The 16,119-nt window shown below is 40.6% G+C and overlaps 1 protein-coding gene across 2 annotated transcripts in view; it reads right to left on the bottom strand.

The window, feature by feature from the left end:
• Positions 1–561: 561 nt before the first annotated feature.
• gabrr2a (gamma-aminobutyric acid type A receptor subunit rho2a) overlaps positions 562–16,119 on the bottom strand; it is a 64,929-nt gene continuing 49,371 nt past the window's right edge. For both annotated transcript variants that reach the window (XM_063499220.1, XM_063499219.1), the window contains 4 exons: positions 15,535–15,675; positions 13,191–13,343; positions 9,457–9,665; positions 562–5,578 (listed from right to left, as the gene is read on the bottom strand). In XM_063499220.1, the coding sequence (XP_063355290.1) occupies positions 5,243–5,578; positions 9,457–9,665; positions 13,191–13,343; positions 15,535–15,675 (839 nt within the window). In that variant the 3' untranslated portion in view covers positions 562–5,242. The remainder of the gene's footprint in view (positions 5,579–9,456; positions 9,666–13,190; positions 13,344–15,534; positions 15,676–16,119) is intronic.

Raw genomic sequence — 16,119 nt, 5'->3', positions numbered from 1 at the left:
CATGTAGAAAAACACTGGCGTCCCATCTGGGCTCACAACACACAAGAGAGGAAAAGAGTGCAAACAAACACATGACCGCTTTTTAAATTCCCCTCTTGTTTAGTTGACATGTGGACGCCCTCCAGAGGATAAGAAATGTATGACTCATACAGGTCTGATTCCAAACTGCACATGAGTTTTTTTTACATGTACGTGTGGAAAGATCAAAAATGATATTCTTGATACACTGTTGATAATGTTATTAAATTTCAAGGCTATTATAAAGTGGCATTAATTTAAATAGAGAAAAACTGTATTTTTCCTAAACATTGAGCTCTCCACTTGTTTAAGAAAAAGCGTTCTGTCTTTTGTTTACTTTATCATGTTTTAAATTCATTAAAATGCATGGTATATAAGTATATAAGTAAAGATTATGCTAAAGATTGCTACGGAATAGATAAAGTAGTCAAACTTAGGCAATTGCTTGCATTTGTGCCATGAAATTATTTGCTTGAATTATGCTTTTTTTTACTTGCACATACGTTATGACATAAATATCATTCAATACAATAAGCTCTATAGAGCTAACATAAAATATGGATTACTGCAATTTTACATGAGAGGATTTAGTGAGTTAATGTGTTTAATATATCCAAAAAAATAGTAACAACTCATGTGTACAGAGCATTTCAGCCACAGGCTTCATGTTTATTAATGATACAGGATCAGCTTCCAAATAAAAACATAAATATCTATACAGTGACGATCGATATGAATAAAGCTTTACTGTGGACATGTCATTTGTCACTCAACTTAATCAAATTTTGAATTACTGAATTACTGTAACATCTGTTGCTGTCATAGGATAAAATTGGTGGATTTGAAAAAAATTGTCACAGTATATTTGTTTGACGTATAAATGTATTATCAAGTATAAAAACAAAACAAAAAAAACAAACAAACTTTGTACTTTACATACATACATTCTTTGAAATATTCAGGAAGTGTCAAATATCATCTCAGTATGATGTGATTAAATTAGAACGGGCTAAAAGAACTGTTTGCATGATCAGCTCATTATGCTCATTGGTGCTCATTATGGGCTCCCGCCCCTGGCCCACGCACCTGCCATCTCCACACCTGCTGCCTATCTTCGTAATCCCGAGCCCTACTTAAGATGGCAGCACTGTGCTACTCGTCGCTGGATCGTTGAGCTATCAGCGTCAGTCCCCCTGCAGTCAGAAAATTAGAATCTGTGAGTTGCTTTCTCTCAGTCTGTTTCTAACCGGAGTTTCTGTGTACAGATCTTTCCCGTACCCGGCCCCGCCTACGAGCGAGTGTGTGGCGTGTACGACCTTGTGGTGGAGAGAGGAGAGAAATTTGGAAACGTTTGGAGTCTGTTCGATCCCCCTCCTTTTACCTCACGGACCCTGGAGCCCTGGACCTCCCCCCTTCCCCCCTCTTGCACGTGTACATATTATCACCTGGTGTTGTCTTTTTGTAAATAAATTCACTGTCTTCCTTGCAAGGATCCCTGGTCTGCGCGTGAGTCCGTTTACACCCCGTGACATAATCACTGCAGAATTGTGTGTTTTTAACACTTCATTTTGTTGAACTGCATAACAAAATAACAAGTCAGGAAACATGTAAACACAGCAGGAAGAAGTACAGGGCCTCAGTGTTTCACATCTGAATCTGCAGACTGGTCAGAGGCACCTTGAATCCCTGCTGAGTGAAAGTGGTTCCCGAAAACCGGTGGCTAGAAATACATAAATGTGTGGTTATCTTCATACAGAAACGACAATGTTTGAGAAACATAATGTTTTAGAAAACATGACACCAGAAGAGGTAGGTAGTTTCCTTTTTTTACCCATAGTATTGATTGCAATTGCAGCAGTTTACAAAACATAATCCCAAGTCACATGTGGCTTCAAACACAACTTTAAATATAAGAGCAGTTCTGAAAACATTTGAGATGCTGTATTAAATGTAAATTTTAAATAAAATGCAACAATTTGAAAATGTTACAAACCCATCTTTTAATCGCAACAGAACATAGAAAATACATCAAATGTTGAAACTGAGAAAATGTACAATTTTAAGAAGAAAAAAATAGCTAATTTTAAATTTGATAAAAGTTGGGACCATGTTTAGTACGACTCGTCTTTGTGGAACAGAGGGTTCAGGGGCAGTACCAGAGGAGGCCATTTCTATTTTGCTATGTTCTTCTATTTATGTGGACACTTGGTAAGCTGGCACTGAGGTGTGGTTGGTGTTGACTTTGATTGGAAGTCACTGTAGCTCTGACAGTTAATAAAACTGAGCGAACTGGGTTTGGTCTAGTATAATATTTGGACAAGCATAACAAGAGACTTGTGTCCAGTGGTGTGTGTTGGGGAACCCAAAGATGGTAAATGGACTGGTTCCTATATTCTCCTGGAGCTCTCAAGGTGCTTTGTACAACTTATCTCATTCACACCAGCACCTTTTTTCTACACCTAAGTGCTTTCTAACAGTCACACTCCAATAATTGCATCAGAAAGTAGCTTAGGGTTCAGTTTCTGGCTCAATGATACTTTGCATGTCAACTGAGCAGCCAGGGATTGAACCACCATTAGCAGATTACCTGCGCTACCTCCTGAGGTGCACTACGCTCGTTTTGGTAACAGTCTGTAAATGTCTGGGAACTGAGGAGATCTTGCTCTTTTGGGAGAGAAATATTGTTGCCCCATTGTAGTCTGATAGATTATTCTAGCTGCTCAACAGTCCCGGGTCTTTTTTCTCATGTTTTTCATTTCAAGACACACCAAATGTTTTTCAGTTGGTAGCCAGATGCTTCTAGTACAAGGCCATGCTGCTGGAAGAGATGCAGTATGTGGTTTTACTGAAATATGCAAACCCTTCCCTGAAGCCATACTCTGGATGGTACATAAGTTGCTCCCCACACCATCAGGGATGGAGGCTTTAAACTGAGTCCTGATAGAAAGGCAGATGGTCCCTCTCCTGTTTAATCCAGAGGAGCAAGTGCTCAATTCCGTTTTCCAAAACAATTTCAAATTTCAGTTTGTCTTATTACAGAAGTGTTTTCCACTTTGTTTAAGTCAATTTTTTCTTTGTATAACAGAGTTTTAATCTACAGCCATCAAACTGTCTTCACAGATGATTTCTGGAGGTGCTCCTGAGCCTATGCAGTTCATGATAGAATGACACCTGTTCTTAATTCAGTGTCATCTGAGGGTCTGAAGGTAATGGGCATCCAAAATTGATTTTTATCCTTTTATCTAATTTGTAGAACAATTTTTTTCAGAGGTGTCTTCTAAAAACTTCTTGTTTATGATGACCTTTTTGATGCCATGTTTTCTGAAACTTGTAAAGCCGAAGCTGGGCCCATTTAAACCTCTCCCATTCCATCACCTTTGGCTAGAAAATACTAAATAATAGTAACATTACCAGTCTATATTGTTAGATGAATGAGTATCCATCACTGTGCTAATTGAGCACACCTTCCTTTCAACAGTGATGATGACTGGCTAAGAATGGACACCACTTCATATGCCTCACAGTGATTAGGTTTACTACCTACTGGTCTGTTACTTTGAAATGGTGAGTTTTAAGGAAAATGTGAAAAAAAATTAACCAGAGTATATGTTATTAGCTCAGTTACCTTGTTGCTGAAACTTGAGCTTCAATTCAGCTAATGTACTCTTATGAGGCAGTCATGTCTTCTAAATAGTGCTGTCAGCGTTAATCTTGTTATTAACATTTATTAACACTGACAGCACTACTTCTAAACCTTACTTAAGGAGGCAGGAGTTTGAACATTTAAAATCATTAGAACTAGCTGAATTTTTAACCACTTTTAAAATTCCCACCACAGCCTGTGCACATGAAAAATTCTGGAACTTGCCTGTTTCCATCCAAATATTTTTTGCATTTTAAATTTTATTTAAAAGAGTGTAAAAAATTGTAAATAAGTCCTGCCAGACTGAGGCTTTCAGACTAAAGAAGTGTGAAAAATAGCAGCAGACCAAATCTTTGCTCTGAACCATGCACAGACTAATAATTATTCACATTATTGAAACAAACCCATTGCTACACATATCCACATATTTCTCAGTCTTTTGAGAATTGATTGTTTTTTTTTATGTGATTGTGTTGATCAATCACCAGCAAGATGCTAACAGCACCTGAGTTACTGTTGAGTTAGCCATTATATGATCAGCCCAACTTCTAATACTGACTAACAGACCTTTGATCTTTGTCATGTGTTACTAGTGTCCTAGGAAAGTGAAATATCTCTGCAGTTATGGTTACATTACAAGGAACTTTGGTATACATATTATTGTTCTCCACGGCATGAATCCTGAGTTCCTTGTCAGTTTTTATACTGACAGGGAAAAGTTTATGATTATGTATTATTTTCCACTAATGTTACTATATTGACATTCATCAGCTTCACTTTGTATTTAATCAATTTTTTTCATATTTTTAGAAGCCATTCTTCACAAAAACATTTGAGCTGTTCCCATATTTGTTTCTAGAACTCTATCCAGCATATAGTGAGAATGCTGTAGCTGACAGCAGCAAAATGGAAGCAGGTATCCATGTTAAAGCAAAAGCACTTATTCGCCTTTAAGATGATGCGCATACTAACAGAGTACAACCTCGGAGAGCTCTTAATGTGTGTTCCTCAATCTTAGGTCAGAATATCATTTTAGCTGAAATAACTGTCTTACAAATATGATCAGAGTTCATTATTTATCTATCATATATATATGAAAATAACTGAGTCATGATTAACAATGCACCTCATTGTGACTTTCATTTTATGATTGTTAAAAATCATAACAATAAATATAAATAAACTATCAATACCTCACGGCATAAATACAGACACTATACACTGTATCTTTATCTATACAATTAAAATACAAAATATACGGTTTCTTCATCATATCAGGAATAGCAGTAATTTGTACAAAGATCTTTTCAATAGCAGCTGACAACTGACAAAGCTAAAAGAGACGACAAGAATTAGAATCAGTGGTTTGGAACAGAATTTATATCTTTTGTTTTTTTAACTGAATGACATCCCATAGTCACATTGGAAACATTTAAGACATGTTTTGCTCATGTCCTTCATTATAATGATTTAGCAGCACAACAGCACTCAGAATTAGTCCCTTGTCTCACTGATGTAGCATTCATACTGTCTGTGTATGCTAATGTCCCCACTGGCCTCAGTCTTGACTGACAGTGTTGTTTAGCAGTATACTGACCAGTAGATAAGATTAAAGAAGATGTATGAACCAGGGAAAATCATTCGGGAGTATTTGTCAATGGCATGCGTGTTCTGCATGATGTTGAGGGCACGAAGGCTCTTCTTCTTCTTTGTTGTTGTGGACTCACTACTCACTGACAGGTGTACCACCATATGATCAGGTTTATCAGAAACCTCGTGCATGTCTGCCTGTACTTCCTCAGGTACTATGGGCTCTTCAGTGTAGCCAGCCAAACTATTGGTGTCAGCTTCACTGTAGGTGCCATCCAACATGGTCATGGTTCGTGTTTGGGAAATACCACAGGTACAGGGCAGTGACTGGCAGGGAAGAAATACAACTGAAGTCATTATTGCATGCAACATCACCACATATCAACATTTCATCTTTGCTCCAGGACAGAGCAGCTGGAACACAGATTTTTTGAAGATCACTGCATGAATGATAGCTGTCTTGTAAATGTGCCAATCTGATTCATTTCAGCTACTATTATCAGAAAGGATTGTGTTGTTCAAACTTCTGCTTTAAAAGCTCTCAGTACAGCACAGTGCCATTTGTTTGAATCCATCCATCCATCCATCCATCCATCCATCCATCCATCCATCCATCCATCCATCTTCTTCCACTTTATCCGGGGCCGGGTCGTGGGGGCAGCAGCCTAAGCAGATAAGCCCAGACCTCCCTCTCCCCAGCCACCTCCTCTAACTTATCCGGGGGAACACCAAGGCGTTCCCAGGCCAGCCGAGAGATATAATCTCTCCAGCGTGTCCTGGGTCTGCAGGAGGCATCCTTGTCAGATGCCTGAACCACCTCAGCTGGCTCCTTTCGATGTGGAAGAGCAGCGGCTCTATTCTGAGGCCCTCCCGGTTGGCTGAACTTCTCACCCCATCTCTAAGGGAGAGGCCAGCCACCCTTCGGAGGAAGCTCATTTCCGCCGCTTGTATCCGCGATCTCGTTCTTTCGGTCACTACCCACAGCTCGTGGCCATAGGTGAGGGTAGGGACATAGATCGACCGGTAAATTGAGAGCTTCGCTTTTACACTCAGCTCTCTCTTCACCTCGACGGACCGGTGCAGCGTCCGCATCACTGCAGCCGCAGCACCAATCCATCTGTCGATCTTCGGCTCCCTTCTCCCATCACTCGCAAACAAGACCCCGAGATACTTGAACTCCTCCACTTGGGGCAGGAACTCATCCCCGACCCGGAGTTGGCACTCCACCCTTTTCCATCTGAGAACCACGGCCTCAGATTTGGAGGTGCTGATCCTCATTCCCGCTGCTTCACACTCGACTGCGAACCGTTCCAGTGCAAGCTGGAGGCCATCACCCGATGAAGCCAACAGAACCACATCATCTGCAAAAAGCAGAGATGAGATTCTGAGACCACCCAAGTGAAAGCCTTCCTCCACTTGGCTACGCCTAGAAATCCTGTCCATAAAAATTATGAACAGAATCGGTGACAAAGGGCAGCCCTGGCGGAACCCATCACCCACCGGGAATGAGTCCGACTTATTGCCGGCAATGCGGACCAAGCTCTTGCAACGGTTGTATAGGCATCGAATGGCCCGTAGCAATGGGCCAGACACCCCATACTCCCGTAGCACCTCCCACAGGACACCCCGAGGGACACGGTCAAATGCCTTCTTCAAGTCCACAAAACACATGTAGACTGGTTGGGCAAACTCCCATGCGCCCTCAAGTATCCTTGAGAGGATAAAGAGCTCGTCCAGTGTTCAGCGACCAGGACGAAAACCGCATTGTTCCTCCTGTATCTGAGGTTCGACTAGCGGATGAGCTCTCCTTTCCAGCACCCTGGCATAGACTTTCCCAGGGAGGCTGAGGAGTGTGATCCCCCTGTAGTTGGAACACACCCTCCCGTCCCCCTTCTTAAAGATGGGGACCACCACACCGGTCTGCCAGTCCAGGGGTACTGCCCCTGATCTCCACGCAACATTGTAGAGGCGCGTCAACCAGGACAACCCTACAACGTCCAGAGCCTTCAGGAACTCGGGGCGGACCTCATCCACACCAGGGGCTCTGCCACCAAGGAGTTGTTTAACTGCCTCAGTGACCTCGCCCCCTGAAATTGGCGGGTCATCCCCCTCATCCCCAGACTCTGCTTCCTCCTCGGAAGACATGTCAGTGGGATTAAGGAGGTCCTCGAAGTATTCCTTTCACCGCCCGACAGTTTTCTCAGTCGAAGTCAGCAGCACTCGCCAGCGCTATACACAGTGCAGGTAGAGCACCACTTTCCCCTCCTGAGACGCCTGGCGGTTTGCCAGAATCTCTTCGAGGCAGTCCGAAAGTCTTTTTCCATGGCCTCTCCGAACTCCTCCCACACCCGAGTTTTTGCTTCAGCCACTGCCGGAGCCGCATTCTGCTTGGCCTGTCGGTACCTGTCAGCTGCCTCCGAATACCCACAGGCTAACCAAGCCCGATAGGAATCCTTCTTCAGCCTGGTGGCTCCCTTCACCTTTGGTGTCCACCATTTGGTTCGGGGGTTACCACCACGACAGGCACCAACCACTTTGCGGCCGCAGCTCAATGGCAGCAGCTTCGGCGATGGAGATGCTGAACATGGTCCATTTGGACTCAATGTCCCCAGTCTCCCTCAGAATGCTGTTGAAGCTCTGCCAGAGGTGTGCATTGAAGATCTCACGGACTGGGGCCTCTGCTAGGCATTCCCAGCACACCCTCACTACGCGTTTAGGTGCACCAGGTCTGTCCAGCACCCTCCACCGCCACCTGATCCAACTCACCACCAGGTGGTGATCAGTTGACAGCTCAGCCCCTCTCTTTACCTGAGTGTCCAGAACATATGGTCGCAGGTCTGGTGATAAGATTACAAAATCGATCATCGACCTGCGGCCTACAGCATCCTGGTGCCACGTGCACTTATGGACACTCATATGTTCGAACAAGGTGTTCAATTCACCCTCCCATCCCCCTTCTTAAAGATGGGGACCACCACACCGGTGGTACTGCCCCTGATCTCCATGCAACATTGTAGAGGCGCGTCAACCAGGACAACCCTACAACGTCCAGAGCCTTCAGGAACTCGGGGCGGACCTCATCCACAGTTTTATTAATATAGCGCCAATTCATAACAACAGTTGCCTCAAGGTACTTTGGCCTAATCTTAAAAGTAGAGAGGGTGTCTGTCTCCTGAGTTAACAGAAGGAGATAGAAAGAAAAATAAAGGAGAAGAGTGATAGAGAGAGAAAAGACACTAAAAATCTGCTCCATCACCTGCTGAAGAAAAAAAAGCAAAAAGAAAATAACACAGTAGGGGAATCACAGCAACAACCAACCAACAAACCAGTAACAGTAAATAATAAATATTGAATGTTACTGAGCAGCATACAGGAGCCTGCAGGCTCCAGCGGCAGCCGGCTACACCAGAGCAGACCAAGCCCCGGGCCCAGAGACCTGAGATCCAAGGGCCCTCCACACCCCGGGAGGAGCCCAACTGAGCCAGGGGGACCAGGCCCCACCAAGCAGCTGCTGGGAGTGAGCCAGTACTCACCCGAGAACCCAGCGCCAGACACAGAGAACCACAAATGCATCGGTGGGTGGGGGCATCAGCCACTGGCAGGGTGTGTGGTGAGGGGAGATACTTTGGAAAAAGCTGCAATCACAGCATTGTAAGATGGTGACTCCTTCTCGGCTTAGAGATGCTCGTTCCCTTTCTAACATTAAAGACCTCCCTGACTTTGTTCCAACCAGCGTTTCTCCCTGTCCAAGATGTGTACATCCTCATCACTGGAAGACTGGACACTGGCCTGTAGGTGTAAATAGACTGCAGAGTCCTGGCCTGACAAGATAGCTCTTCTGTGTTGTGCCATCCACCTAGCCAGGGTTCTTTGGTTTCCCTAAACGTATAATTCAACTGTTAAACATCATTCAGGGATGAGATCTCACAAATTTCACTAACTCTCACAAACTGCTGGCCACAAACACTCACTGTTTCTCTGTTCTTTATTTCTGTCTTTATTTCTTTGGCACTCTTGAGGTGTTGCTTGTAAAACAGAAACCCTGACAGATATTGTTGTAAGTGAAGTGACTCAGGAAGAGAGTCTGGAGGTTTTGCCATTTGATACAGCTAAAGGAGTTGAGGTGTGCCTTGTGAGTAGAATGAATTAACCTCTTTTTAGTAACATTACTTTGTCTTTTGATTTGTCAGTGCAGTGAAACAAACCTGAGACCGCACTCTCTCTCTCATTTTGCGCTCTCGACGGTCCTGGACAGTGGACAGGTAGTTGACAGCAGCGTATTCCAACACAGACAAGAAGACAAAGACAAAGCTGACCCAGAGGTAAATGTCCACAGCTTTGATGTAGGAGACCCTGGGCATGGAGGCATTCACTCCAGTAATGATAGTGGACATGGTCAACACTGTGGTGATGCCTGGACACAGGATACAAAGTTTTACTAAAGTAAACATGTTTGAATCTTAGCATGCATCTTTTTCATATTACATTGTAGACACTACAGCAAAATTCTTTTTTTATCTTCACTCAGGGAGCTAATCTTATGTATAGCTAAAAGTGCAGGCGTAAAAGCATTACCCTGATTCAATACCATTGCCACGCAACGCATGTGACATGACAAGGCTGGATATTTGATTATATGCTGAAGATAATAAAATCATCATTTCAAATTAAATATAACTAGAAAATAATAAAATTACATCAGTGCGTTGTGGCCTTGTATAGTGTATTACCTACAATGATAGTAGGTGTTTTAATGTCATCGTGAAATTACAAGTGTGAGTTTTAGAAATTTGTTGGATCTCTCACAACCACTTGTAATTGCAAAACTATTAAAAACTGAATTCAATTTAATTTAATTTATATAGTGCCAAATCACAATAACACTTCCCTCGCAGCACTTTATATTGTAAGGTAAAGACCCTATAATAATAAAAAGAAAACAGGGAATCCCCAACAATTATATGACCCCATAAATCAGAGACAAAGTCTGAGAATTCGGACAGAACCTCAGCCTAGGTGGATGATGGGTAACAACAAATAAGACTGGTTTTTGATTTTTCCAGCTGGGGTGGACAAGGCTAAGTGTCAGGCTTTTGAATGAATTAAAATTCTGTCTAGGTCTTTGGTTGATTAATCAACTGGTGTGGAATAATGTGCAAACACACATTATTACTAAAGGATGTCAAGGACTAACTAAACATCTGATGCAGTGAGCAAGAAAGTGCAGGAGAGACGAGTGAAGTGGCCATGCTGCTAGCGAGTTTTTAATTAAACTGGCTACGCAGATAAGCTACACAAAAACACCAGTGTGTGTTGTAACAGGAAGAGATACTCTACTGCAAGAGAGAGAGCCAACCTGAATGTCATTTCATTTTTCTAATACCTCCATTTAGGCAGCAGGATGAGTCCAGATGTTTTTAAAGGACCAATGTGTTACAGGTGATCACATGCAAAGTATGAGCAATTTTCTGTATAATCGCATTTAACTATGAATCATTGCTTTTCATTTGTTTAAAATGAACCAATGTTATCTACATTTGGTCTGCCAAGCATACTGTAAAGTCACAGTCACAGTAGTTTCTCCTACATGCTTGGAATGTGAGGAATTGAGTTCGGCAACCTCAGATCCAACACAGTGCTCGCCTCATTTCACTTCAGTGATAGGCCTGCAATTGTTTCATGTTTTCCTGGTTTTAAAAAGACCAAAACTAGTAGTGTGTTAGTTCATCTCTCAAAATGACCATCTGTGGCTTAAAGCCCTAACCATGTTCATTCCGACTGATGATATCAATCTTTAACAGCTCCATATTTATAGAATTGAAAAATGCTTCTTAAAACAGCTTGACCATGGCACAGTTCTTGCTGGGTCGTGTCTGGATTTTTTCAATCTTGTTTTTCGTTTGAAGTTATAATATCAGTACAGGAAACTGTTGGCCACAGAACCAAATGAAATGGTGCATACAGCAGTCGCTGACATTGTTCGTGTGGCATGGGGACATTTCTTAAAGATTAACAAGTAGCAAGAGGACATGACTGGAAATTTGGAAATACTTTCTATAAATTAAGAGAATATTAGAAGATGAAGACGTCAATTATAGATAACGAAGATTCCCTTCGGTCAGCTGAGCTGTTGCTGCTTTCGGTCCCAAAGTCACGGCTGAAACTTAGAGGAGACCGAGCGTTCTCTGTTGCAGCGCCGATGCTTTGGAATAACCTTCCTCTCCATATTAGACAGGCTACATCAGTGCCAGTTTTTAAGTCTTTATTAAAAACCTATTTTTATTCCCTGGCTTTTAACTCTGTGGGTAACTGACATTTATTTTTTTTTTATTAATTTTATTGCTATGTCTGGTTTCTGCTATCTTATTACTATATGCATGTTTGTATTGTACAGCACTTTGGTCTACCAGGTGTGTTTTTAAAGTGCTATATAAATAAATGATGATGATGATGATAACAGATAAATGTACAGCCTATTCAAAATGAGTATATATTTTGTCTTTTTAAGTCCTTTGTTAAACAGGTCTTTAAAGATTAATTTAAGTGAAACATTATTAACATTTCATTTATTAAAAGGGAATCAAATCCATAATAGGCTTAGTTCAAATGTCATGTAAAGTTAATAAAAAGGTTATTCTCTAGTCCATTTTATTAAAAATCATTTTGTTTGAGAAGCTCATTAATGTAGGGAGTCCAGTAGAATGACTCCATTAATGAAGTGAGGAGGTGGGGAGCATGTACACTAGAAGATTAGGTGGCAGCAGACCCATATAATTTTAGACACTGGTACATTTTTGTACTTTTCCAGCTGTGTACCAAAACCTATTCAGTTTACAGTTATGGGATGAAAAATTGGTTACATTTAGCTTTTAATTGAGAGGTGAGACACACACCCCAATTCTGGAGGCTTAAATGTTATCAAACAACTGACTGAGAAAGTCTTTAAGCAGGTAAAAGGTCTGGAATTGTTCAAAAGTTGTGTTAGCATTCCAAATGTGTTTATTTGAACACACAGCATGTATTCAAAGCAGCCAATGCAGGTTAAACTGGTCATTGTTGGCAATATTAGCTGAAGAGCTAAAATAAAATTCTGTAGGTAAATCCATTGAATGACAGTAAGTGAGGGTTAAAACGTCTTGATGCATGCTCAATCATCCAGGTAAGTATATCTCCAAAAGTTGATTCTCTTCATCTGGACGTAGCGTTTTCAGCGGGAGAAACGTTTCCCCAATTAGATTGGGGAAACCTGCAGTCAGCTGAGACTGAAGAAGTCACTTGGATGAGTGATGAAACGTTTCTCCCACTGAAAACGCTATGTCCAGATGAACAGAATCAACTTTTGGAGACAGTAAGTGAGCTGTTTTTCAATTTAATAGGAGGTAGAGAACCAACCTTTCTGCTTTATGTGTTACTTTTTTTTTTTTTTTTTTTTTTTACCATACTTGTCAGGTACTCTTAAAAGAATTCTCAAAGGAAAAGACACCAGAATTAGCTACCTGTTAATTTCATCTGCATAGATTGCCCAAGGACTGCCTGAGCAACTTTCAAATTTAAATTGCTGCTGTAAATTATTAAATGCACAAAGCAGAAAGAAGAAAAAAATAGACCTTCAAACAGTCACGTAAAAACATCTCCACCAACTGAATTTAATAAGAGCAATAAGCTAAGCCATAAGAGAAGTAAGGGGGAAAGCAGATGCCTGTGTGACAAATACAGCAACAGCCCCAATACAGAAAATAATTCAAAAGAAAAGTAAGCGTGGTATAGCGTGGGAGGCTTGTGTGATCACACATGTATGTGTGTATTCCCAGTTGGTGGAGCTATGTCACAACGAGCTTTCATCATTCCACAGAGACAGATTTTCCTCAGGCATGCAGAGCCTCTTCAAAGAACATTTGATATGAGTTTCTTTTCTTTTTTCTCTTTTTTTTTTTTTTACCCAAGGAGACTCTGGCTGGCACAGCCCGGCGGTCAATCCAGAATGACACCCATGAAAGCATCACCATGAGTGTGGCGGGAAAGTACGTCTGCAGCAGGAAGAAGAAGATGTGGCGTCTCAATGTGAAGTTGATGTAGAGACGATTGTACCAGCCTGAAAACACAGCAAGAGACCTCCTCAGAGTGGTAAAACAGTCAGCGCTTTCCTTACCTGAAATGTCAAGATTTTGCATGAGGTGTCAAATGTGTAGGTGTAAGATGTAAGAAGTGTAGATTTCTGCTTCTTATTTCCTCTAAAGTACTGCAACAAAATGTATGACTTTTGCCCTCTAACTTAATAACATAAAAACTGCCTGGTGACAGATAGAAACAACAAGCAGCCTAACCAAATATTTTTCTTCTTCGAGAAAACAGCTGGAAGATTCACAGGGCCTTCCTTGATTATAAACCACTGGTGATCCACAAGAAACATCTGATAAAACCCACGCACTGCCTTAAAAACTCATGAAATGAAATCAGTGCTTAACTAATAGGTAACCAGTGTAAAGACTTTCAGACAGATGTAATATATAATGTTTGAATGCTCGTTATTTGTGCAGCAAAATTTAGAATTTTCACTAGTTCAGAGAAAAGACATTTATAAAGATGAGTCTCCTGGGTTTCTGAGAAAGGTATTTTTCAAATAATAAAGTGATGCTTTTAAAATCACACTCTCTGGGTGGCTCTTGCCAGCTATTTCAAATTCTTCAATCCGTATTTGGTGAGTTGAACTTTATTATAGTTAAACAATTTTGGAATGACGTTTTTTGTTTCAGATTTGTGGAATTACAAATACTTTTTAAAAAATCCAGAAATACTATCACTAACATTTCTGCCTTGAAAAAGAATGCAGAACTTCAGTTTATGGTGGGGATAGGTTGTAGATAGGTTGTATCAAGAAAGGTGGGATAGAGACAGATTGAAGTCCCCCTGACTTACCTCTCATCACCTCTGAGACAGGACGAAAAGGCTTAACATCCAGTCAGAGTTTCTTTGTGTGGTTTAGTAAACCATCCTTATTCTTAATCAAAGATATAACTCAACAGTTAAGTGAGAAATGTAGTTTGAGCAGTGATCTTGTGTCAGTACATGATCAAGCTTCGACCTTGGCAAGTATTTTAAAGTTGAACAAATATAACAAATAAGCCAATACAACCTATGAAATGATTCCAAGACAGGTCTAACTGAGAGGCTGTGTAGAAACAGCCTTAGGAGGTGTGTGTGTGTGTGTGTTGCAGAATGGGGAGGAGCCACCAAAGAATGTCTGATTTTTATAATGTATAATTTAATAAAAAGAAGTTCTATTAAGAAAAAGTGAGTATTCCTCTATATTTCTGATGTATATTTCTGAAATATTCCTCGCCTCTGTCAGTGCGCCCCAGGGTGGCTGTGGCTACAATGTAGCTTGCCATCACCAGTGTGTGAATGTGTGTGTGAATGGGTGGATGACTGGTTGTGTAAAGCGCTTTGGGGTCCTTAGGGACTATTAAAGCGCTATACAAATACAGGCCATTTACCATTTTACCATATTTGAATTGTGTTAAAATGGATGTACATATGAGAATGCATTAATGACAAATCTACCTGAAGTAGAATTACCTGAAACAAATGAAACATTAAGACATTGTATTCATAGCTGACTGAAGGCTCATATGCTGTGTAATTATTAAAAGCATATTAAGTATAACATGGAAAAGGAGAAAATGCAATGAAGTGATTTCAATGACTTGTGATTGCTATTATTATTTGATTCTGCTTTTGCTTTGCTCCTGCTACATTATTTCAATTTGATGTTAGCAGGGCTAACCATATGCTTATTTAGATGAGCATGAAATAAAGAAACATAAAAACATGAAGATATGATAATAATTTGTACTCCATGTAGTGGTCCAGACTTCCTATATTGAGATGCTGGTCCCACCAGATTCACAGTTTTATTTGACTTGCTATTACCGGCTAGTTTCATGATGGCTTTCTCCCTCTGTAAACTTAAAGTTGTTGTTTCTACTTTTCATTATTTACTGTTATAAATTATTTCATTTTCAATGAGTTTATTTGTTAGGCTTATTTCTTAACTTAGGCTCAGTTTGACTGTTTGAGGATTTCAGATTCTTTGAAAACCTCCCCCTTAAAACTATGCTAGCATAGCAGCCAATATAAAAGGTCAGAATTTATCCTAAGGGTGGAATTAAAGGAAAGGTTATATGTTGACTGTACCCAGTAAGTAAGTGCAAGCCTGTATAGATACACAAAAACATAATTTAAAAAGCATCAAGAACTTATGATTTTTTGTTAAGTGTTTATACCTGTGCTGCTATAGAAGGCCAAGCGAGATGTGGTATGAAACTTCTGAATAAGAAACTGTGATAAGGAGATACGATCATCAATGCTGAGGGACTCATCTCCGCTCTTCCAGTACAGCATCAAGTCTTCATCTGTGTAAGCATCTGTAAAACACCATGCAGTCCAGTAATAAGCTTAGACTTGGCCAGTAGAACTTTTAACCATTTCTTTACATTAAGAAAAACAAAAAAACAAAACAAACAAAAAAAAAACAGAGGAGCAACCTAAATCAAAAGTAAAGAAACTGCAACTTAAAACTGTCAGAAGAATATATATTAGTATGTACATAACATGAAAAAACTACTCATACCACATATGAGTAGTACCAACCATTTGATTAATAGATGATCTGCTCTATAGCCTGAGCTATAGAAACCTTAGTAAGGGATTGTATTTATTGTATTATTAAGGCAGTGCTGGACAGGAATAATGACAGGATTTATAAATATTATGCCAAGCACTGTCTCTTCAGCAAATGTAAAATGTACCACTGAAAAAAGAGCCAACTTGAAGTGGTACTCAAGAAATTTACTACACAATGCAACTGT

This window comes from Pelmatolapia mariae, linkage group LG16_19, assembly GCF_036321145.2.
Source record: "Pelmatolapia mariae isolate MD_Pm_ZW linkage group LG16_19, Pm_UMD_F_2, whole genome shotgun sequence".
Classification (NCBI taxonomy): Eukaryota; Metazoa; Chordata; class Actinopteri; order Cichliformes; family Cichlidae; genus Pelmatolapia; species Pelmatolapia mariae.
This window is presented reverse-complemented; position numbering and strand designations above follow the sequence as displayed.